The sequence below is a fragment of the Sorex fumeus genome, unplaced genomic scaffold (genome assembly GCF_029834395.1).
Source record: "Sorex fumeus unplaced genomic scaffold, SorFum_2.1 ptg000034l, whole genome shotgun sequence".
NCBI lineage: Eukaryota > Metazoa > Chordata > Mammalia > Eulipotyphla > Soricidae > Sorex > Sorex fumeus.
The window spans coordinates 2,995,641-3,020,424 of NW_026606091.1; the positions used below are offsets into that span (position 1 = coordinate 2,995,641).

Here is a 24,784-nt window from a genome sequence, read left to right on the forward strand (position 1 = left end):
TATGATTAAGATTACTTGAATAAAAATATTTCTTAAATAGATCAAGTGCTGTACACATGCACCTTCAACAGTTAGTCCCTCCTGCTTCCTTTCCATCAGGCAGCCTGCTCTCAGTATGCAGATCCTTTACCTTAGAACATCCTTTCAACAGATCAACTATCATTAATCACTTTTAGCTTCAGTTCTGTGTCTCTTTTCTCTGTGTGAAGTCCCTATAATCAACTTCTTTTAAATATGATGAAGGGTTCACTTCTGTTTCCATGGCTCTTCTGCACAATGTACTGTCACTCATCAATGGATCCCATTGTTGCGAAGGACACGTTTAACTTTCATTTACAAAAATTGCAGTTTTTGATATTAGGCATTGTGTCTTATTTACCTTCACTCCACAGTACCTAACTGCTATTCAAAAAATGTCAAATGAATTTTGACTCATCATTTCAAAAGAGCCCCTACTACCCATTCATACTGATTTCTCAAGTCCAATGTCGTTGATGTAACAATTACCTGTGCATACTCGTAATTAATCCTTAATTAATCCTTAATCCTATTCCTGCTAGTATTCTATCAAATTCAAATTCATTTTTTTCTAGAAGGCCATTTGCTCTTTTCTCTGCAGTCATACCTTTTACCAACAATACTTAGTCCCAGGCCTTTTCCTGGCTTCTTCTGCAGCTCAACGGTGAGGGTATCGCACACGTCCTCCTCTTTGTAAGGAGTCTCATCTCTGTAGAGTGTGAGTCGCACTCGTTGTGGTGTCTGCCTCAGGACATTAATGGCTTCATCATGTGTTGCCTTTCTCAAGTCAATTCCATTTACCTATAAGAAACACAACATGATACTGAGGAATCTGGATAGTTAAAGTGAAGAAAGGGGGAGAAGAAAGGAGACAGAGAGAGGGAGAAATAAATAAAGATCAACTTCCACAAAGTATCCTTTTTCCAGTTAATTGTAAAGATCAAACAAACCATATCCTCACATCAGTGAATCTGAAACAGATTTAAAAAATCGATGTGGAGAGAAAGGAATCCTCATAGCCTGATGGTGGGAATGCCAAATGGTTTCACTGTTTTGGAAACTAATATGGATACTTTTTTTTTTTTTACTTTTTGGGTCACACCCGGCAATGCACAGGGGTAACTCCTGGCTCTGCGCTCAGGAATTACCCCTGGTGGTGCTCAGGGGACCATATGGGATGCTGGGAATCGAACCCAGGTCGGCCGCGTGCGAGGCAAACTCCCTACTCACTGTGCTATTGCTCCAGCCCCCAATATGGATACATTTTTATTTTATGAATTGCTTTATTTCTTTTTGTTATTGAATTACCATGAAATAGTTACAAATCTTGCATGTTTTTGAGTTTCAGTCATATAATGATCGAACACCGATTCCTCCACCAGTGTACATTTTCTACCGCCAATGTCCTCAGTACATACACCGCCATCCTAACCCTCCCCCTACCTCTATGGCAGACGATTTCCCTCTTACTCTCTCTCTACTTTTGGGCATTATGGTTTGCAATACAGATACTGAGAGGCTATCACATTTGGTCCTGTATCTATTTTCAGCATATATCTCCCATCCTGAACGATCCATTCAACCATCATTGACTTAGTGATCCCTTCTCTATTCCTGCTGCTTTCTCCCCCAGCTCATGAGACAGACTACCAACTATGGAGCCATAGTTCTGGCCCTTGTCTCTACTGTCCTTGGGTGTTAGTCTCATATTATGCTATTGTTTAAAACTAATTATTGGGCTTTATATGATCTAATAATCCCACTTTTGAGTAACTCCCTCAAGATCTCAAAAACTGTACTCAGAAAAGATATTTGCGCTCCAATGTTCATTGCAGCACTGTTCACATTAGCCAAAAATCTAGAAATAACCTGTGTAACCCATGTCCAAGAACAGACACTGGATAAAGAAATGATGGTATAAACACACATACACACACACACACACACACTCACACACAGTGAAATTTTACTCTGCTACAAGACAGGATAAAATCATGCAATTTGTTTCTGCAAATTAATATTGCAGGATATCACACCCAGTGAAGTCAGCTAGGAGAGAGACAGGTGCAGAATGATTTCTCTCATGGGTGTTCTATAAAGAAGCATAGTAAGTGAAAAACAAATGGCCAAAGGCAACAGAATCTAAGAACTGGTCAATACTCTGGAACTCATCATCACAGTGAGACTAGGGGACAGGGGATTAGGGAAGCTGAGGCACTGGCAGTGAGAAACAGTCACTTTGGTGGGGAGTGTGGTTTGGGAATGTTGTACACATAACACCCTATCACTGATATTACTGAAAACTATAAATCGCAGTGAATCAAATCAAAACAAAACACACAGCATTTTTTACCTCCAAAATCTGATCGCCAGCCCAGAGCCTTCCATCCTTACATGCTGCACCTTCTTCATAGACTTCATGGATAATAATGGCACCCTGAGGGCCCAAACAAAACATACATTATCCCTTTTCCTTTAGGGAATGTGAACACAAAGTAAAGATAAGGATTCTTTTTTTTTCTTTTTGGGTCACACCTGGCGATGCATAGGGGTTACTCCTGGCTCTTCACTCAGGAATTACTCCTGGAGGTGCTTGGGGGACCATATGGGATGCTGGGAATCGAACTCGGGTCAGCCGCATGCAAGGCAAGCACCCTACCTACTGTGCACCCAAGATAAGGATTCTTTTTTTTTTTTAAATTTTTATTAGCGAAACACCATGAGGTACAGTTGTAGACTTACAAATTTTTGTGCTTGGGTTTCAATTATACAATGATCAAATACCCATACCTCCACCAGTGTCCATTTCCCAACACCACGGATCCCAGTATCCCTCCCACCCACCCTGCCTCTGTGGCAGGGCATACCCTTTTATTCTTTCTCTCCTTTTGGGTATTGTGGTTTGCAAAAGAGGCATTGAGTGGCAATCATGTTTGGTCTATAGTCTACTTTCAGCATGCTTCTCCCATCCTGGGTGGATCCTCCCAACACCCTTTACTTGGTGCTCTATCTGAGCTGCCTTTTTCCCTAGCGTGTGCGGCTGGCCTCCAAGCCATGGAGTAAACCTTCTGGTACTTATCTCGGCTATTCTTGGGTGTTAGTTTCCTATTTTGTTATTTTATGTTCCCCGAATAAGGATTTTTAAGGGTCACAGATATGCACAGTGGTAGAGCACTTGCCTGGCATGTACAAGGCCTTGAGTGATCCCTGGCATTACCGTGCCAAAGACCCTTTTCTGGAGATTAATGAGGGTTGAATATGACTGGCCTGGTGTTACACATCGGGATTCAAAGAGATGTAGAACAATAAGATTTTTTTTTTCTGAAAGTGTCCAACTTCTTTCAAATCATTAGGGGATTTTTTTAAAAAGTAGAAAACATATGTTATAGATGCACATATATGATAGATATGCATCACATTTCCTACACAGAAATGGAACTATTACATTTGAAAAGTACTTTCTTGCCATGTGGAAAATTCTGCCTACAACTTCTTAAGTTTCTTCGATTCATTTTCATATGGGCTGAATCTAGCAACATCCAGACACTAAAAATGAAATTAAAATATAGCAAGAACTGTTGAACTAATAGAGAAGTAGTTTGGACTTTAAGGTCACAATCACAGGTGTAAAGAGTCTTATTGGGTCAGTGGTCCCCGGATAAGTATGTCAATATTCAAATGAATTTTTGATGAGATATAGGTAACAATGAAGCATGCATTTTGGGGAGTCTATTTCACTTCATGAAATGTGAGTTATGTCTCAGGATTTTTCCATGTATCTGTAATATCTCTGGGTCCCTTCTCACCAGCAGCGTGTCGGATCCCCCAACAATGCTCAAGCCCAATCCTGTTCGTCCTTTGGAAATCTCAATTGTTGTTTCACAGCCTGGGATGATGGGGCAAGTGGCAGGATCAGAAGCAAAGATTGCTGGTGTTGATGACCTGCTTGCACCTAAAAATAAGTTTTAAATGAAATTAAGCATAAAGAAAATTTTATTACATGGCATTGATATCAAATTCACCACACTGGTTGCTTTTGGGAGAACAGAGTAAAAAATAGGCTAAGGATGGTAAAAAAGAAGACTTGGACTATACCTTGAATATTTTAGTCATTTTCAAAAGTATCAGCCACATGTGATTAAATTAGTTACTAATTTGGGTTAGCTGCCATGGGCACAAAATTACCGGCTAAAATGATCTTCCATACTACTTTGTATTATTTTAAAGTGATAGTGATTATTTGTCTTTTTTTGTTTGCGTGCCTTCCCAGTAATTCTAGGGAACCCTAGGGTCACATTCACTGGTGCTCCGTAGACCATCTGGTGCCAAAGATTGAGCCCAAGGCCATGTCAAAGAGGACAGATACTCTAGCCCTTTGGGCTACCTCCCCAGTCCAAAAATTGCTCTGTGTTTTACATTTGAACAAGAACAGAGAGTAGGATTGAACCTTTGGTTTTACTCTAATATCCTACATTTCACTGAGCCAAACTCCTTATGAAATTACAGTTTGTAAAAAAAACTCAGAATTGAAAGAATGTGGCACAGACCATAAACGTTTAGAAACAATCATAAACACATCAGTATTTATGGTCAGGGTTCTTGCCCTTGAAGGCTTTTTAGGTCTTTGTTTTGCTTCTTTTTCTTATCCTAGACACCTCATCTTATGTAATCAAATCATCTTATGTAATCAAATCTGAGCTTATGTATAGAATGTTAAATGAGACCTGTTTGCAGTTTCTTTGTGTCTCACTCTATGTTTTATAAACACAGATATTAAATCCAGGTGCATATATGCCCAGAATTGAATAGATTATGAGAAAACAAGGAGAATGTAATTTCACACCTTTTTTTGTGATAATTTTTATATCATATGTTTTATGATATACCCCAAAGCACCCAGCACACAGTACATTTTGGGGAAACTAGGACACTTGATGTTGTAGCTTATGCATTAGATAAGATGGTCTCTTTTTAAGAAATCTAAGACAAATTACTTTCTTGTTTCTGAAATTCTAAGAACAGGTGTGATATATTTTACATTATATGTTTCTTTAGCATTTTATATTTTCTTAGACAACATTATTTAAGGATAAAGACAAAATTTAAAAATAAGAAAATATCCATAATCTTTTAGTACTCAGTAAATTAACCAATGAATGGTTGCTTTTATTGGATATGCATTACTTTAAGAGCTTCTTTGTCAAAATTTATTAATGTTTTAAACTTCTGCTTCCTTAAAATTAGAAGCAAAACAAAACAGAAATTACTGGGGCACAGAGATGGTTCAAAGGATTAGCACGTGTGTTGCATATTTGAGTCTGTAATTCAATACTTGTTTACTTCATGGTGCTCTGTGGACCAAAAAAGAAACAAAAATTACAGGAGGGAAAAAAGGAACTGAATATAAATTTAGAGGTCAAAGAGATTTCTTCTGCATTGGTAAATTTAAGTATTTATTAATTTAAGTATAACTTAACATCATGATGTATAAATTCTATTGCTTAATTCTATTTTATGATCTGTGTAGTTTTTTAAAAAAGGCATTAAAATCACAATTTTCCTCAGTATATGTTACTGACATTTTAATGATATAATGATATATGAAATTACCATGCCACATACATTCATTGTCCACATATGTTCATTTCATTTGCTACTTTATACTCAAACCATAGAGATCAGATCTATAAATTCCAAAGAAATAAAGGATAATTTTGTTTTGTTTTGTTTGGGGGCCACATCAGGCTGTACCTTATATTCTATATTATCTTTCAGGCCCCAAGAATACCATTTTCACGACTTTCATTTTGATCATCATTGATCCCTCTGGTAACGTGATATCATTGTAGCTATTTTACAGATTATACTTCTCAGATTATATATTTATCTATTTAGGTTTCTAGTCCACATGTGGCAATGCTCAGGGCCTACTTCTGATTCTGTGCTCAAAGATCACTCCTCATGAGGCTTGGGGTACCAGGGTTAGAACCCATGTTAGTCGCAGGCAAGTGTTGCGCCCTACTTGCTATACTATCATGCCAGCCCCAGGAGTTTCAAAATTTGCACAATAACAAAACAGAAATCCATAGTTTGGGGGTTAGGAAATATGCCTTGCATGCACAAGATCAACTCTGGGATTATATGACTTCCAGAACTGCCATAGGTCACCTGGGAGGCTCCTAGAGCACTATTAGGTGCAGTCCTGGCATCCCCTGAGCACCACTGGGGTGACTCCAGTGGTCACATTGGATTATCTTTCTTACTTGTCTGGGTACAGCTGGGAGTGATGCCAGGAACACCCAAACACTGTTTTAGGGGTCAATCCCCCAAATGAATACATAAGTAAATTATGTATCAAATGCTTCTGATTCATAATTTTATATATAGAATCAAGACATTCACTCCTTGGGAGAACAAAAGACTATCGCTCCCTTGATTTAGTGATGATGAAACTGAGACTCAAAGTGGCTTCAGGGGTCTTCTAAAGCCTATGGCTAGTTCCTGTTCATGTCACAGATCAAATAATTATCCAGTGTGCTCTCTCTCTGGGAACCCTTTTTCTCAGATTATCCTTTCAGCAAGCTTTACTTTTGTTCAAAGGCTGAGCTGCAGGAAGGGAGGAGGCTTCTAGACAGGGAGTGGTGTGCAAGACAGACTGCATGAAAGTCTGGTGTCTTACCTGAGAAAGCCTCTGGTTCTGGGGAGCCCGAGGGAGGGACCCCTGGAGATTGGGGGCAGCTCCTTTTTTCTGCAGTGGCAGTAGTTGTTGCTGATGTAATAATCTGGGAATCCTGATTCTCGGAACAAATGGTCAGTTTCACAGTCGTCTTTGCTGTTTTCAAGAGGTTAATAAACTGGTCGTGTGTCAGCAAACGGAGAAACAACGTAAAGGCAAATTAACAGACTTAAATAAACCACTACTATAATCGCTATCTATTGCCTCTGTGGTTGAGAGAAAAGTCAAAGGCAAATTATTTCCCTATTGGGCCTTAAAGGTCAAGAAAGGAGCTTTCTAGTTTCTTTCTAGCTCATCCCAATTCCTGAGATAGTTCACAGCAACAGCTAATTTCTATCATAAAGTTGATTCTGAATATTTTATTATTTATGTAAATGCAGGGGTTGAGTTTTTTTTATATTTTTAACTTATGTTGTACATTTCTTTAGACCGCTACATCCTTAAAATACTGAAGGTATTTAACAAATTTCTTATACTGCAGAAAATCTAAAGCAACCTACGCAGACATTTTTAATAAAATGGAAATACATACATTAAAAAGTTGAATAAAGAAAAGCATGCAATGAAAGAACCAAGGCAAATAACAAGTTGCACCATACATATTATGGATTAAAGGATCCGACCTGAATTCTCTCTTCTGATAAAACTGAATTTTTAAAATAGAGGTGCTGAATTTCTTATTTTCACTATAACATGGAAAGTTATAGATTAAGCATAAAACAAGCTTTATTTTGTTGGTGTTCATAAATCAAAGACAAGTGATACTCATAATTGGTCACGGTTCTCCTGCTGTTCATCGATTTGCTCAAGTGGGCACCAGTAATGTCTCATAACAAACTGTGAGACTTGTTACTGTGTTTGGCATATCGAATACGCCACGGGTAGCTTGCCAGGCTCTGCTGGGCGGGCGAGATACTCTCAGTAGCTTGCCGGGCTCTCCAAGAGGGGCGGAGGAATCGAACTCACGTCGGCCATGTTGGCTGTGTGCAAGGCAAACGCCCTACCTGCTGTGCTATTGCTCCAGCCCATAATTATTGTGATCTTATTTTTCGTTTGTTTGTTTTGGGCCACATCTGATTGTGCTCAGAGCTTAATACTGTCTCAGCACACAGGAATCAATCCTGGCAGGGCTTGAGGACTTTATGCAGTATCTGGGATCATATCAAGGCAGGTGGCATGTGAGGCAAAGTGCCTTACCTGCTGTACTATCTCTGTCCCCCATTGTGATTATTATGGAGGACAAAACTCAAGCACTAAAGGGCATGGTTTGCATGACCATAGTTCATCCCCAGCACCATATTACTCCCTAAGCATCACCACTGTGTGTGGCCCTGGAGATTGTTAGGGTGGCCCAAGGAAACCCTGGCACCACAGGGTCCAAGCAGTATCACATCTTTGGGCACTGAAGCATCGGCCTGGCTGGCCCAGATCCTCAGAAGAACTCCCAGGCCTCCTGAGCACTGCGTGGGAACCCCTTTCCAAAAGAAGAGAAAAAAAGTACACAACAATAAACCCCCACAGACCCAGGTGTTTAACTCAATAACGGTTTTATGTCTAAGTGCTAATATATATTCATATTGAATATTTAAATATCTAAGGAAGCAAACGTGCATATAAAATATTTTTCTTTTGGTCTTAACTTTAACATTGAATTACCTTTTATTCAAAAGTTTCAAGCTTTCGGGGCTGGTGAGATGGCACAGTGGGTAGGGCATTTGCCTTGCATGCGGCCAACCCAGGTTTGATTCCCAGCTTCCCATATGGTCCCCCGAGCACCACCAGGAGTAATTCCTGAGTGCAGAGCCAGGAGTAGCCCCTGTGCATCGCTGGGTGTGGCCCAAAAATCGAAAAAATAAAATAAAAAGTTTCAAGTTTTCCTATGGCAAAATGAAACCTCTAACTTGCCAAGTGAACACTGAATTTGCTAACTGAACTTGAAACTTGCCAAGCATCAGAATATGCTATGATTAAAAGACCCCAGAAGATAAAAATTTCTAAATAATCCCTTCTCTTCCTTAAATACATCTCATTCTCTAGTTCTTCATAGCTTTAATTATGTCTGAACATACACATATGCACACATTCAAGTCAAGTCATCATCGTCATCCTCACCGTCATCAGGATCACCGCACTCAAGGATAGGTTTACAGTACCATCTACTTTCTTTGGGGAAAGTACCTTTTCTACAGGATGGCCAACAACAACTTCATCATCCACAGCCAAGATCTGATCTCCAACTTTGAGTCGTCCATCCTAAAAAGGAGATGGAAGTATCTAAGTCATTCTAGAAGAAATGTTCTACTAGTTTCTGACAGTGACAGAGGTGACACCTCACCTTGGCTGCTACTCCATTCTCAGTTAGACTTTTTACAATGACTCCACTGATGGTATCTTCCTCACTGATGGCAATGCCCAAACCCCCTTGATCCTAAAAAATATAAGAAGACTCAGAAAACCCCAAAGAGAATAATTTTATCAAAAAGAAAGTATGAATACATAATTTGTGAATGCTAACTTTCACTGATAGGAAAGAAAATGTAAACATTTTATGACCCAATAATTCCACTTTTTGCATTTACACCAAGTACCTCTCTATTCACAATGATATTCACATGCTGTTACTTGAAGCACTATTTACAACAGTCAAGATGTGAAAATAGGGGCAGGAGCGATAGCACAGCAGGTAGGGTGTTTGCCTTGCACGCAGCCGACCCTGGTTCAATTCCCAGCATCCCATATGGTCCCCTGAGCACCGCCAGGAGTAATTCCTGAGTGCATGAGCCAGGAATAACCCCTGTGCATCACCGGGTGTGACCCAAAAAGCAAAATAAATAAATAAACAAAATAAATAAAAAAGATGTGAAAATAATTCAAGTGTCCTAGAACAGATGACTAGACAAGAAAGTATGGTACATACACACAATGGAATACTACTTAGCCACAAGACTAGGCAAAGCCATGTAATTTTCTGCTATGTGTATGGATCTGGAGAGCATCATACTAGAGTGAAATCACTCAGACAGAGAAGCATAGATATGAATGATATCTCTCCTGGGTAGTATGTAAAGAATCATAGTAAGGGAATAGCTACCAAAGGCAACAAAACCCAACAAAACTAGCCTATAGAACTGGGCTTGTCATGGGGCAAGCCAAAGAGGGCAGATGGGAGTTGAATGGGGGACATTCTGATTAAAGATGAGGTTTGAAATATCGTGTGCATGAATCACAATGCCTAATTGTTTTTTCTTTTCTTTCTTTCTTTTTTAAGTGAGGCCATGGCTATAGTACAGCATTTAGTAGGGCACTTGCCTTCTCTGTAGCTGACTTGGTTTATATTCACGGCATTTCATTTAGTCTCCCAAGCATTGCCAAGAGTAATTCCTGAGTATAGGAGCCAGGAGTAACCCCTGAGCTGGATGTGGCTCAAAATTAAAAAAAAATAAAAGTATGTATATCTTCCAAAAGAACTTTTTAAAAAGTTCATTATTACATATATATCTTTTATAAACTTTCAAATTTTTCTCCCCCATTAAATATCAAGTTCTCACTCCTTCCATATGTCTACGAACCTCTATTATCTTTAGTATGTATACCCATCATCACAGAATGTGAATTTTAGCAAAACACCCAGAAAACCAAAATGCATTTAATTATTCAGTCAACATATATTTGCAGATTTGATTTTGCTTTACAATTGAATGTCATTCAAAGCCAATCAAGGTTTCCTCATTCTTTCTGCCTCACAATTCAGAAATAATCACCAAGCCAGACACCTTCAGCCTTTCTGCCACCATACTTTCTCCTTTCAGCAGACAGACTGCAATTACTGCTGCACGTCCATTCTAGGACTGAATATCCAGAGTTGTTTTAATAGGGAACTGTGTGGCTGCAGAGTGAAATGCTCATGACTCTGTGTGAAATGATCTACACAGAAAACCTGCCAACGCCAGAGAACTTCAGCTATTTTGTTTTCTTTTTCTGAAACCAAATGTTAAAAAATATTACCTTTTTAACTTTAATGTTTGTTTAATAAATTAAAATAGGAATTTAAACATTTTTATTCTGGTTAAAGCTAGTAACTTTCCATTCTAGCTTCCCTCAGAAAAATATAAAGCAAGAAAAAAATGAAAAGAAAATGGAAATTTTTATAGTTTCTCCAAAATAAACACAAGAGTCAAGCTTTTCATTATAATTTTCGGATAACACCATGACACTGAGGTAAAGCTGAACTAACCTTTTAAAAATTATCATGATTACTCTATTGCTATGCATTACTACCAATGGTCTCCAGATTATCAGTGACATGCACAAGACAGAGAAACCAAGATGTTTTCAGGGTGAATGGAATCTTTACAGGGTGAATGGATCTGGACTCTAATTTAGTTTCTACCTATTTACAGAAATTTGGATATGCTACTGAAAATCTTTAAACCTCAATTTGTTTATCTTTTTTTTTCTTTTTGTGTCACACCCGGCAGTGCACAGAGGTTACTCCTGTCTTATACACTCAGGAATTACTCCTGGCAGTGCTCAGGGGACCATATGGGATTGTGGGAATCGAACTCAGGTTGGCTGCATGCAAGGCAAACGCCCTAACCTCTGTGCTATCGCTCCAGCCCCTCAATTTGTTTATCTTAAAAAAGGAAAAATAATATTTGCCCAACTACTATCACTGTCACTGTCCTCCCATTGTTCATCTACAAAGTTATTTTTAAAGCAAAGATAGCAGAAAGCGCTTGAAAGCTTGATAAATACCAAAGGTTTGTTATTATCTGTATATCTACTTGTAACTCTATAGAGTTACAAGTATAATCAAATCTAACTCAGATTTTTTAACTTGACATTCATTTTGAAACCCAAACCCTGATCTAAATATCAGGGTTAAATAATAGAAAGGTCAAAATACCACAAAACTGACAAAATACTAGGCCAAATGTAAACAATTTAATTACCCTCTACTTAGAATTAATTACATCAATATTATTTCTAGAGCCCCAAAGAAATATGTGAGTGATACTTTATAACTACAATGACTATACTCAATGCTGAGATTATCATCTCTTCGCTTAACTGAAGTTGGGAAAGTGTTCTACTACTCAAGGTATATATATTTTTAATTTTATTGAATCACCATGAGAAAGTTACAAGCTTTCATGTTTGGGTTACAATCACACAATGATCAAACACCCATCCCTCCACCAGTGTACATTTCCCACCACCAATCCCCCCAGTTATACCCCCTTCCCCACCCTCTCCTGCCTCCAAGGCAGACAATATTCCCCATACTCATTCTCTACTTTTGGGCAATATTTTTAGTTGATTACCTAATCCATTCCCACCCTACACTTTGTAGTGGAGAGATGTAGATTTTCATTGCAATATGCACCTCCCCAAACTTCTGTCTGTCTACCTGTTTCTCTGCCTAGGTTTTCGGAGGTAGTTTTAAAATATATTCAAAAGTCTAGGAAGATAGCTCAAAGGGCAGAACACATGTCAAGCATGTAGATGTCCCTGAGTTTGATCCCTGGTATCTCATGGTCCCCCAAGAAACACCAGGTGTATCTTGGTCAACACTTGGTGGCATGAGCACCGCCAGGCCAGATGCTGGATATGACCCTACTGACTGCAATGTATAACCAGCATCTTATCAGAAATGATCCTGTTCACTGCTAGGTGTGGCCCCTGGTTCAAAATACTTTAGGATCTTAGATGCTTACCCTATTATGAGGAGGGATCTGAGTTTGGGCTGCATGCAAAACTGACTGCAGCAAATAAAATTTAGCATATGTACTGATGTGTGATTTAACGATGGGATAGAACATAACAGGGCTTCCCATTCAAGCAGTTCAAGGGTGGAAAAAGGCCTCTTGTCAATAGCTATTTGAGCAAGCCACCTTGGCTATGGAACTTGTGGTCCCAGTCATTATTCAGATAACCATCACTCTAGCTAGCAATCCGTAGGCAGCTGCACACTAGTTTGATGAAGACTAAACAGCTAAACTGCTCTGATTCTGTATGCACAAAAATACTGAGAGATAGTAAGGTAATAATTAGCATCTATATACTGATAAGTTTTGTAGTAGTTTGAAGACTAGCCCGGGGATTAAGCTGACACTGAAGATGACTGTTCAGAAAGATGGAAAAGACTGGATTTTGGCAATCTGTTGAGCCACAGATTCAACCTCTCTTGAATTCTGCTAACAAGTTACGAGAGCTCATAAATCCGCTTTTCTGAATAAGTCTGAAGAAACAGGCTTTTTATTTGCAACAGGCATTGTCAGAATGGGAAAAATAACATCTGAATGCTTAATATGACTCAATTCTATTTAGTTATTATACAAATAAGCATGGGTGGAGCGAGGGCACAGCGGTAGGGCATTTGCCTTGTGCGCAGATGGCTCGGCCTAGCAGGGTTCAATTCCTCCACCCCTCTCGGAGAGCCCGTCAAGCTACCGAGAGTATCTCACCTGCATGGCAAAGCCTGGCAAGCTACCCGTGAGGTATTCAATATGCCAAATACAGTAACAAGTCTCACAATGGAGACGTTACTGGATCCACTCGAGCAAATCGATGAACAACGGGAGGACATGACAGTGACAGTGACAAATAAGCATATAAATATAATCAGACTGTATATTGCTATCAGGAAAGCAGGACAACATATGAGTAAGTATAACAGGGGTGCAGGGAGATAGTTTAATAGACTGTCTACATGTTTTGCAAGGAGGCCTGGTTCAATGCCGAGCATCGCTTGGTCTCCTGAGCTACCCTCTGCCTTCCCCAGTACAGAGAGATGCAAGTAGCTCCCATGCATGTGTGGCCCAACACTTTCCTCACATACTAAAATGGATGACAAAGTATGAGTCTGTATGTACAGCCTCTTATCTCTTATTTGGTTTTTGGATTACACTAGGCAATGTTCAGAGGCAACTTTTGATTGTTCTAGGTGGTCATTTTTGGGTGTAGTTCAGAGAACATGTGGTGCCAGGGATCAAGACTTTTTTTTTCTTTTTGGGTCACACCTGGTGATGCACAGAGGTTACTCCTGGCTCTACACTCAGGAATTACCCCTGGCAATGCTCAGTGGATCATATGGGATGTTGGGAATTGAACACGGGTCAGCCTCGTGCAAGGCAAATGCCCTATCCGCTGTATTATCACTCCAGCCCCAGGGATCAAGATTTTTTTTTTCCTTTAAAAAAATTTTTTTATTAGTGAAACACCATGAGGTACAGTTGTAGACTTACATACTTTTGTGCTTGGGTTTCAGTTATACAATGATCGAGTACCCATCCCCCACCAGTGCCCATTCTTCACCATTAATGATACCAGTAGCCCTCCCACTCCCACCCCATCCTCCCACCCCACCCCGCTTCTGTGGCAGGGCAATCCCTTTTGCTCACTCTTTCCTTTAGGATGTTGTAGTTTGCAATAGAGGTATTGAGTGGCCATCATGTTTGGTTTATAGTCTACTTTCTGTACACATCTTGCATCCCGAGCGAGTCCTCCAAACATCCTTTATTTGGTGTTCCCTTCTCTATCTGAGCTGCCTTTTCCCCCAGCATGTGCTGCCGGCTTCCAAACCCTGAAGCAGATCTCCTAGTACTTATCTCAACTATTCTTGGGTGTTCGACTCACATTCTGTTACTTTATATTCCCCAGATGAGTGCAGTCTTTCTTTATCTGTTCCTCTCTTTCTGTTTCATTTCACTTAGCATAATATTTTTCATGTAGAACCACTTGTATGTATTTAATGACTTCATCTTTTTCTAACAGCTGCACAGTATTCCATTGTGTAGATGTACCAAAGTTTCTTTAACCAGTCATCTGTTCTTTGGCACTCGGGTTTTTTCCAAAGTTTGACTATTGTGAACAGTGCAGCAATGAACATAGAAGTGCAGATGCCATTTCGACTATACTTTTTTGACTCTCTGGGATATATTCACAGGAGTGGTATTGCTGGGTCAAATGGGAGCTCGGATCAAGACTATTTTGATGGAAATTCTGAACCGGTACTCAATGGGAACAATTCATTGTGATTTTTTTTTGTCCTTTTTGGGTCACACCTGGCAATGCACAGAGGTTATTCCTGGCTCATGAGAAAATATGAAAACTCAGAAAATACTCCTGGCGGTGCTTGGGGCACCATATGGGATGCTGGGAATCGAACCTGGGTGGGCCACATGTAAGGCAAATGCCCTACCTGCTGTGCTATCACTCCACCCTCTTCATTGTGATTCTTGGTCAATCAGGTCTACAATTCAATGCAAAGAGCCAGGAATGAAGGGTGCTTGGACTGTGTGGTAATGGGAACTAGCAGGGCCATCCTGGTATAGTTTGGTACCATTTGGCCCAAAATTGGAAATGCTCAGAAGCTTGCCGGGATGCTCAGGAGACCGGGGATTAAAATGGGGTCTACCATATGCAAAGCATACATGAGACTTTTTAAAATAACTGTCCAACTTTACATCTCTATTCTGTCTCTTAGCGGGGAAACACCTGAGAAACACTTTTGTAGGCTAGTTATTAAAATAAAATTTACAGTGTATAGAAAATTAAGGGGATATATTTAGGGAGAAGCAAATGCTTAATTAAGAAGAAAAAAATAAAAATTAAATTAAAATTAAGCCAAACTACTATTAATATCAGGAGAACTATTTTAAAGTTGGCAGATACCATAAAGAGGACCTCAACTGAAGAGTTTTACCATATAAAATTATATGGATATAAAATATATTTCTGAAATGTATGTTCATAAGGTCACCAGCAGTTTTTCTATAACACTATTTTCAAAGGGTAAATTTTGCTTAAAATAAATTTTTACTCAAAATATTCTTTTCTAATATACCAAATTAGTATTACAATCATGGAGGGATCAGATTACAAACATGATAAGTTAGTTGAAACCTCTGAAAAGAAACTTAAACAGAAGAAATTAAAGAAGGCTAGTGAACTTGTCAAGAACGTTTCTAAGATGTGAAAACTGAACCAGAAATGCCCAGTGGATAGGGCGCTTGCCTTGCACAAGGCCGACCCAGGTTCGATACCCCGCATCCCATATGGTGCCCTGAGCACCGCCAGGAGTAAACCCTGAGAGCAGAGCCAGGAGTAATCTCTGGGTATCACCAGGTATGACCCAAAAAGACAAAAAACAAAAACATTTCCATTCTGAGACAGTTACTCTTTTCTACTCTCCTAATCTCAACTCTTTTACTCTATGCATATGATAAACATAAGCACTCATTTATTCTTCCCTTCTAAATATTTAGTATGAAGCACCATAGAATAGTGAGAATTAATGAGACTATAAGAGCATTCTTCTCTCAATTTAGATTTATAGAAAATATATCCTCTTGAAGGTTTATCACAAGACATGTCCTTGAGCTACAAAAGGTTAAATGATATAAAGAAATTTATAGCAAACATTACATACTTTTTTAAATATATTTTTTGTTTGTATCACACTGGTGGTCACTTGTGATAGGAGGAGGACTCCTGAGCACAGAGCCAGGAACGGTTCAGGAGCACAACAAGTAGGGCCCCAAACCCAAAATAACCACAAAAATAATTTTTTAAAAATTCAAGATAAAACAAACACCTCAATAATGCCTATCAGTGGAAAATCCTAGTTATTTCAAATTTCAGTTTGTATGAAGGACACAGACTTTAATTTTTTTTTCTAGAATCTTTTAATATCCCCTAAAGTAGGTCCTAAGTTAACAAATCTGAAGAAAGTAAATTAAATTCTCTAACTAGGATAAAGGCAGAAAAAGAAAAACTCTGTGTCTGAAAATAAAAATTTGCAAGACAAAAAATTCTCAATTAGCACAGTGCTTCCTAAACTTCCTAAACTGATTGGAATCACAGAGAGGACTTAGCCAAGCACACAGTGTAGGCTCAACTCAGAACAGTCTTAAGCAGTTTGAATGGGTTCAGACAACAGCCATTTTTTTTTTTTCCTTTTTGGGTCACACTCAGCGATGCATAGGGGTTACTCCTGGTAGTGCTTGGGGGCCATATGATATGCCGGGATTGAACCTGGGTTGGCAGCATGCAAGGCAAATGCCCTACCCACTGTACTATTGCTCCTACAAAGATCCTGGGTGATACTCATGTTGGTAACTCTGTTTGAGATCACTCATGTAAGGAACCAGTGAATCGTGGCATTACTATAAAAGTACTCACTTCATTTTATGTCAATTCAAATCAGCCTTACCTTGGGAAGCTCAAGATACTGCACATTTTTCAATGAACTGAGATCCACAGCTGCATCAGAAGTAGTGACATTTGGTTCAGCCTGATAGGGGTTAACAAAGAGTAATAAATTCACTTATTTTTGTGTAAATGTAAGAATCACTTAAACTTATTTGAAGTATTTTAATTAGCACAGTGGTAGGGCGTTCGCCTTACAAGCGGCCAACGTGGCCGACCCGAGTTCGATTCCTCCGCCCCTCTCGGAGAGCCCGGCAAGCTACCGAGAGTATTCGATATGCCAAACACAGTAACAACAAAGTCTCCAATGGAGACGTTACTGGGCCCGCTCGAGCAAATCGACGATCAACGGGAGGGCCTTTACCTTTACCTTATTTTAAATTTAACATTTCATGACATTTATTTCATTATATTCTATTTAGTAATGTTATTTGAAAAAATATAAAATGAAACAATTCACTTATATTACCTCCTTTTTAAAAATATTTATTTTTTAGTGAATAACTATGAGATACACAGTTACAAAGCTGTTTATTATCTGATTTCAGTCATACAATGTTCCAACACCCACCCTCCTACCAGTTTACATTTCCCACTACAATATTCATTTTCCCTCCCACCACTGCCCCTTCCCCTCATCCACTAGCCTCTCTCTATGGCAAGAACTTTCCTTCTCTCTCTCTCTCTCTCTCTCTATATATATATATATATATATATGGTAAATAATACTCTTAAAATATTCTATTATATATGTTCTTCCATGGTAATAACAATTTTATGAACATCATTTTAAACATACAGCATGCATCTTTGCTATTTATACCAAAGTATATATCTGGTCAATTGTTTTCTCTCTCTGTCTCTGTCTCCTTTCTCTCTCCCTCTGTCTCTCTCTCTCTGACTCTCTCTCTCTGACTCTCTCTCTCTCTCTCTTTCTCTTTTTGGGAATTATGGTTTGCGATACTGATACTGACAGGTTGTGATGTTTGTTCTTCTACCAACTTTCAGCACAGTTACAACCTCCTTTTATTCATCTTAAGTACATATTCAAAACTTTTCTAAATCAAAAGAAAACCCCCATCATAAAACCCTTAGGGACCAGAAAAACAGTACAGGGATTAAGGCATATTTAGACCTTGCATGAGACAGATTCTGGTTCCATCCTTATCAGCACAGGGGCCATTGAGCATGAATGTATTGAGGCCCAAAGACCCCTAAAAACTGCTTGGTGTGATCCTGAAGGCCCCCAAGCACTACTATGGTGGACTATGTACTCCCAAGGACCTATGGTCCCAAGAGTTCCACATCCTGGTTCTGAGCATTGAACAATGGCCCAGCAGTCCCAGAGTTTCTGGGAGGGGTCTCTGGACCTCCTCAGAACCTTCCACCATAGGACAATGCCCCCATATACACACATACATACACACACATACATACACACACACATACATACATACACACACACACACACACAACTCCACATCTCTGTAAACCTTGAGCAACTGACTTATCTCTCCTAATTTCTTTTCTACCATGTGCTCCCTCAAAAAAAAATCAGCAGCAATCTCCTAATTTACAAATCCAACACAGTCTTTTTCATTTTCTGATTTGATATATTCACGGCACTGAAGTTTGAGGAATTTACTCCTGTTACTGGAATATACTCTGTTAGCTGCAGGACAACACACAATCTGGTTCTTAATCTTCTCTGATCACTCTTTGTTAGCAATTCTCTATATTGTTGAGGCTATGAAATTCTGACCTGAGACATCATCTTCTTGTAAACTATCTCTATAGGCAAAAGTTTCAATTTCAGTGGCTATCAAATGCCACATGTTTATCTATAGGACTTCACCTCTAAACTGTAATAGTCCAAATATCCAACTGTATGCCTTCAAATAAGCTTTCCCACTGGCAATGGATCTTTCTGCATTTCTATACTATAAATATCTGCTCCTCGTTTTAATTTTTCTATGGTGGTCAAAGCCAATCACCAATGAAATCACCAAGTGAGATACCTAAAAGTCTTGCCTATCTTGTCTGTTTAACTCATGCTCCTGTTCACAACTAAAAACATGGTGAACAGAAGATGGACACCAAGTATTTATTAGATAAAGTCTCACTCATTTTTCTTTTTAAGTACATTTATTTGGGGACAAAGTTACATTAACTTGACTTATAGAACTCAGATGTACCCAACTATAACCTTTTGCATTATTCAAGTCTGCATTACAATTCTCTTGAATTACATCAGGGATTTTCCCTTTCCTTTAACTTAACTTTCCTTCTCTGATTCTTCTCTGCACTATTTCTAGCATTCTTTAAAATACAATTCTCATATATTGGTGAGCTCTCTCCTACTATAAAGACTAATGTTTATCAGGTTTCATAAGACCTAACCCTCTCTCCTTTCTCAGAAACCCTGGTCTTATAATTTTTCCATTCTCTGCCTTAACTGTTCAGTAATGTTCTGTAATTTTCAGTTCCTTGGATTTTCCAATGGAGTGAGTACAATACCAGTTCTCACTTCATTCCCTATATTTGCAATAATTGCCTCAAATCTATTTCAAACATATGCTTCAGTTCAACCTCCTCTGCATTCTTATTTCTACCTTCTCTCAAGAGACAGGACAACTCCTTTTCTGTCATTATTTTCTATGTGAAGTCTATTGGTAGTCTTAATATAAGGGGCACACTTATTTACATGTGTTTAAATAATAAAACCCTGGGAGCCAAAGTTATGACTGTTAATCTCATGTATATGTTTTATAATGTTTTCTGGATTAATATGTGCTACATCAGTTAAACCTTCCCAGAAAAACAAACATGAACTACAGACCTCTTTAATCAGAGTATTTTCTGATGTTGCAGACAAATGTTCTACTGGATTTCCAGGACAAACAGCCATATGATTTAATGCATCTTTATTTCTGAAAGAAAATGCATTGATCTATCTTGTTATAATGGTTCACATAATTTTAATTATTTCATGTGAAGGATAAGAAATATTATTAAATTCAGTAATTCCAAAGCTCTAGAATTATAACACACAAAAATAATTTTATTTAAAGTTAAACAGAACTGAAAAACTAACAAAAGTGTCATGTGTACCAAAAAAAAATACTCACCTGATAAAAATTATTTTCACTTTAGATGGGGCACATTTAATGATTGCTGAAGCATTCTGATGGCTTCTTCCATATAAAATTTGGCCATTTATCTGTAAGGAATAAATACCAAGGCTGGAATCTTAATTTCATAAAATCGAATCATTCTATCTAGCTAATTAAAAAGCACAGGTGTCTTCCTTTGAAACAATATATACATATTATATATCTCATCCGACTGGATTCCACAGGACGTCAAAAGACCGCGTGGCCGCCCACCTACAAGATGGTCAGACTTCTTCGTCAAGACCCTGAACAATCGATTTGAGGCTCTTCGTGTTCCTAGAATGAACAGATGCCATTGGACACACTAGCACGTGACAGGGACAAACAGAGACATTACTGGCGCCTGCTCGAGCAAATCGATGATTAACAGGAAGTCAACTGAGATCTCCTACATATAATTTCCCCTCTTCTCAGAACACGAGCCTAACTTTTATAGTGAATAAAGAAAAACTCATACTTAAAGGCAGCTTCAGTAAGCCATCCATGTGGTCTGATAAGGACTCTTGGTAAAGAGACACCTCATGGACCAAAGCAGTGTACAAAGTAATTGTCACAGACACTGGGCTTACAACCTGCCCTGCACAAAGCAAAGGATCAACAGGAAATCTCTGTAGTCATTTATTATCATATTTCCTACAATGCAAAAACTAGGACTTAATCACTGGGAGAAGCAATTTCAAACCCTAGGACTTAATCTCTGGGAGAAGCCAGCAAAGTTAGTATTCAAGCAGCAAAATGTGCCTGAATGACACAATACTTAAAAGAAACACAGCCGTCCTCCAGTCCGTTACCCACAGCTGACTGAGCTGTCTGATATCAGCTGATATCAGAGAAATACACTAGGCCTGGAAAGAGGGTTACTAAGGCAGCAGAAAGGAAGCAGACTGAGATACAGGACAGGTGACACTGGTGGTTGGTGTGGAATTGGGATATTGTAAGCCTGGAATTTTATCATTAAAAATATTGTAAACTATGGTGCCTAATTTTTTTCCTAACTTAAAAAAGTTAGAAATAAAAGTATTAATTATTTTAAGGGAAAAAAAGGATTCCAGCCTATAGGATGCAAGGACAAAGAAAGCAAATACAGTAACAAATGTCATAAAATATGGTGCACTAATTTGTTTAGCCGGCGGAGTTAGTGCTTTTGTTATTGGGCTTAAAGTTGATGCTCTTGTACTCCACACCCAGCAGTTCTAGCATTATGAACTCAACTTCCAGAATGTCCACTGGGTCATTCATTATTGGGGAGTGACACACCATTTGGCTCATCAAAAGCCTCTAGTGACAATATAGTGCAAAATTTTTTTTCAAAGTGTGATTTTTATTACTATCTCGAGGCAAAATTATTTCTTGTCTTACACAGTTATGGCCTTTAAATGGAAGCTAATGGGAATATGGATTCTACTTAATAGACGTTTGGTTTAGAGCCAAATTTGCTGAAATGTATTTATTTTATTAGGTAACTGATAGTTTTTGTAGTCACCATATGATGCCTGGGTAGATTTTCTGTATCTCCATGATTCCCTTGCATGGGTACAGCAAGAGTTCATTCCATTCTTTCTATAAGAACTAACCTCTAGAAGCTCGTCTGCTATCTGCAATCGACCATCTTTCCCAGCTGCTCCATTTGGATCAATTCCCACTATAAAAACGCTCATCTTGGATCGGTCTTTGTTGCCAGCAAGACTGAGGCCCAAACCACTACGACCTTTCTCCAATTCAATCATATGCAGTTCACCTACTAGGGTTCCATATCGTTCTCTGATATATCCTACATATGAAAAAAAGAAAATATGAAGAGTTAATTCATCCCAAATGATTTTAATAAAATGAGTATATTATCCTGTCATTAATTTCAAGAACTAATGATCTCTGCTTCTGCAGTTTTTCAAATGAAAAGTCAATTTCTCTATCGCTAAAACAGTAGTGATAAATACATCATGCAAGTTAAAATGACTTTAGAGGTATTTTACAGAGAAATCCAATAATCTTGCAAGACTCTTATAATTAGTTTTTTTGCTAAATCAGTCATTTCTTGGAATCATCTTTAACTTGTTTGTTTGTTTTTGGGTCACACCCAACGATGTTCAGGAATTATTCCTGTGGTGCTAAGGGGACCATAAGGGATGCTGGGCATTGAACCTAGGTCGGTCACATTCAAGGAAAGTACCCTGTACTTTATACTATTGATATGGCCCCTAGGAATCATATTCAACTTTTGATGCAGTTGTAAGAGTTTTACTATTTCAAAGATATATGTTCCTACAACAGGTCATATTCTGCAAAAGAGCTCATTAAGAAAAACAGAATTTATGGCGAGAGCACAGAGATTAAGGTGCTTGTGTTACATGTGGCTGACCCCAGTTTAATTCCTGTAACAAAAAGGTATCCTGAGGACCACAAGAATGATCCCTCAGCACAGAGCCATAAGTAAATTATGTGCACTGCCAGGTATGGACCAAACCAACCCACTCTCCCACCTTCCTAAACAGAAACCTAGAATTTATATATAGTAAAAAACAAACCTCAGGATAAAACTATGAAAAATAAAGGTAATCCATACTGAATATTTTACTAGGATATTAGTTTTATATCAAAACAGCATTATTTCTACTAATATATACTTCTTGACTCTTAAGGAGCGCCAATCAATTCTTAGATTTGTCATATGAGTATCATAAATGATTTCCTGGAATACAGAAACTTTGAGGAATTTGTTGTAACTAGGGTGCAGAAAGTCCAGTTTCTGCCTAATCAGGAGTAATGCTGCCCAAGAGAACTGTTCATGTGAATAAACCCAACTATAGATAGAATCAGAAATTTATTTTATCATTTGTAAAGGAAAATAAAACACCCAGGACTTTTTTTTTCTGGCCAATGTAAGCTTTTCTACTAAGGACATCTACTTTGCCCATCCCATGACATTGGACAGCTGTTCAACCAGAATAAAGGAAATGGGGGTTCTGACTGCATGGCATCTTTACAGCCAGGACACCTTGATGTACCTGATCCAGCTTTCAGAAACAAATCTGAAATGAAATTAGACTATTTACACCTCGCTCCTTCATATGCTAAGAGGCTTAGATTATTTTTTAACTAGAGAGGTGGAGTTACACTTAGGTATCAAAGGTCCTCAGCCTGAGTAACTGCCAAGCACAGTGAGTATCTGGGAGACCACGCAGTAGAGTCCAGTCAACCACAGCACCTCGGCAGGCAGAGTAACAACAACAACAACAGAAAACATTAAACTTAAGCCATTAAGTGATAACATGGCTTGTTATACAACAATAGAAAAAAAAACCCTTCCGCTTCATATTTTCCTCAGAATATGTATTTCCTGGCTTCCTTTATGAATGAGTACTATAAACTCAATGTTCACTGAAAGTTAAAAACTCGTATTTATTAAACATCTAAATCTCTTAAAAAATGTTGCTATTATCATACATTCTACATTGTTCTTAGTTAATCCATTTCATAAACTGCTGTTTCCTGATGCCATTTGGAAGTCAACAGCATGACTTTTACACTATTTACTTCCTAAAATCAAAGTTTTCTTAAACGAAATAAATGGCATTTTTAAATATTTCAAAAACTGACAGATTTAGAACAACTAATTTTTTTCACATTTTCCAGAAAAAAAGGTTATTTCTTTTGAAGAACAGAAGTCTGGCCATGATCCTAACAGCAGCTATCTCTGGGGACTTACTGTTCTTAGCACTCCTCAGACATTGTCTGATGTGCAGTTAACAATCTAAATAAGAACTACATTTTAAAAAGACGAAAAACTACCAGGTTAAAACAGCATGGCAACATAGCTGTCTGAACAACCAAAGTTTTGATCTAAACAATTATACTTTTACCACCCTAGTTAAAAAAAAAACATAAAATTCAAATGTTTAAGGAAAAATAGAAACAATTCTCTTTGGGGGCTGAAGAGATAGTTCAGCAGGGAGGAGGCTGCAGTGCAGGTGTCCAATCCGTGCTCAACCTTCAGCACCTCATATAGTCCCCGCAAGCCTGCAAGGAGTGCTCCCTAAGTTTCAGGGTCAGGAATAAGCACTGAGCACAGCTGGGTGTGGTCCCAAAACAAAATTTTAAAAAAAATTTTTATTAGTGAAACACCATGAGGTACAGTTGTAGACTTACAAATTTTTGTGCTTGGGTTTCACTTATACAATGACCGAGTACCCATCCCTCCACCAGTGCCCATTCTCCACCACCAATGATCCTAGTATCCCTCCCAACCCCCATCTCCCCCATCCCACCCTGCCTCTGTGGCAGGGCATTCCCTTTTGTACTCTCTCCCTTTTTGGGTTCTGTGGTTTGCAAAAGAGGCATTGATTGGCAATCATGTTCGGTCTATAGTCTACTTTCAGCATGCATCTCCCATCCTGGGAGGATCCTCCCAACACCATTTACTTGGTGCTCCGTTCTCTATCTGAGCTGCCTTTTCCCTAGCATGTGCGACTGGCCTCCAAGCCATGGAGTGAACCTCACCAACAAATATTTTAACAAAGAGGAATTTGAGGCTGAGAGAGAGGCAGTGACTTGGTCACTCATAAGCACATTGTGGCTATCCAACACTAATTTTCCTGCAAAGAGAAAACCGGGTTTTAATAGGAATCTACAATAAAGGAAAGAGAAA

The 24,784-nt window shown here is 38.6% G+C and overlaps 1 protein-coding gene across 5 annotated transcripts in view; it reads right to left on the minus strand.

The window, feature by feature from the left end:
• MPDZ (multiple PDZ domain crumbs cell polarity complex component) overlaps positions 1 to 24,784 on the minus strand; it is a 189,427-nt gene that overhangs the window by 18,125 nt on the left and 146,518 nt on the right. For all 5 annotated transcript variants that reach the window (XM_056117064.1, XM_056117063.1, XM_056117062.1 and 2 more), the window contains 10 exons: positions 21,714 to 21,910; positions 20,095 to 20,186; positions 19,806 to 19,896; positions 16,971 to 17,051; positions 9,090 to 9,182; positions 8,933 to 9,007; positions 6,698 to 6,872; positions 3,825 to 3,970; positions 2,372 to 2,455; positions 626 to 819 (listed from right to left, as the gene is read on the minus strand). In XM_056117064.1, the coding sequence (XP_055973039.1) occupies positions 626 to 819; positions 2,372 to 2,455; positions 3,825 to 3,970; positions 6,698 to 6,872; positions 8,933 to 9,007; positions 9,090 to 9,182; positions 16,971 to 17,051; positions 19,806 to 19,896; positions 20,095 to 20,186; positions 21,714 to 21,910 (1,228 nt within the window). The remainder of the gene's footprint in view (positions 1 to 625; positions 820 to 2,371; positions 2,456 to 3,824; positions 3,971 to 6,697; positions 6,873 to 8,932; positions 9,008 to 9,089; positions 9,183 to 16,970; positions 17,052 to 19,805; positions 19,897 to 20,094; positions 20,187 to 21,713; positions 21,911 to 24,784) is intronic.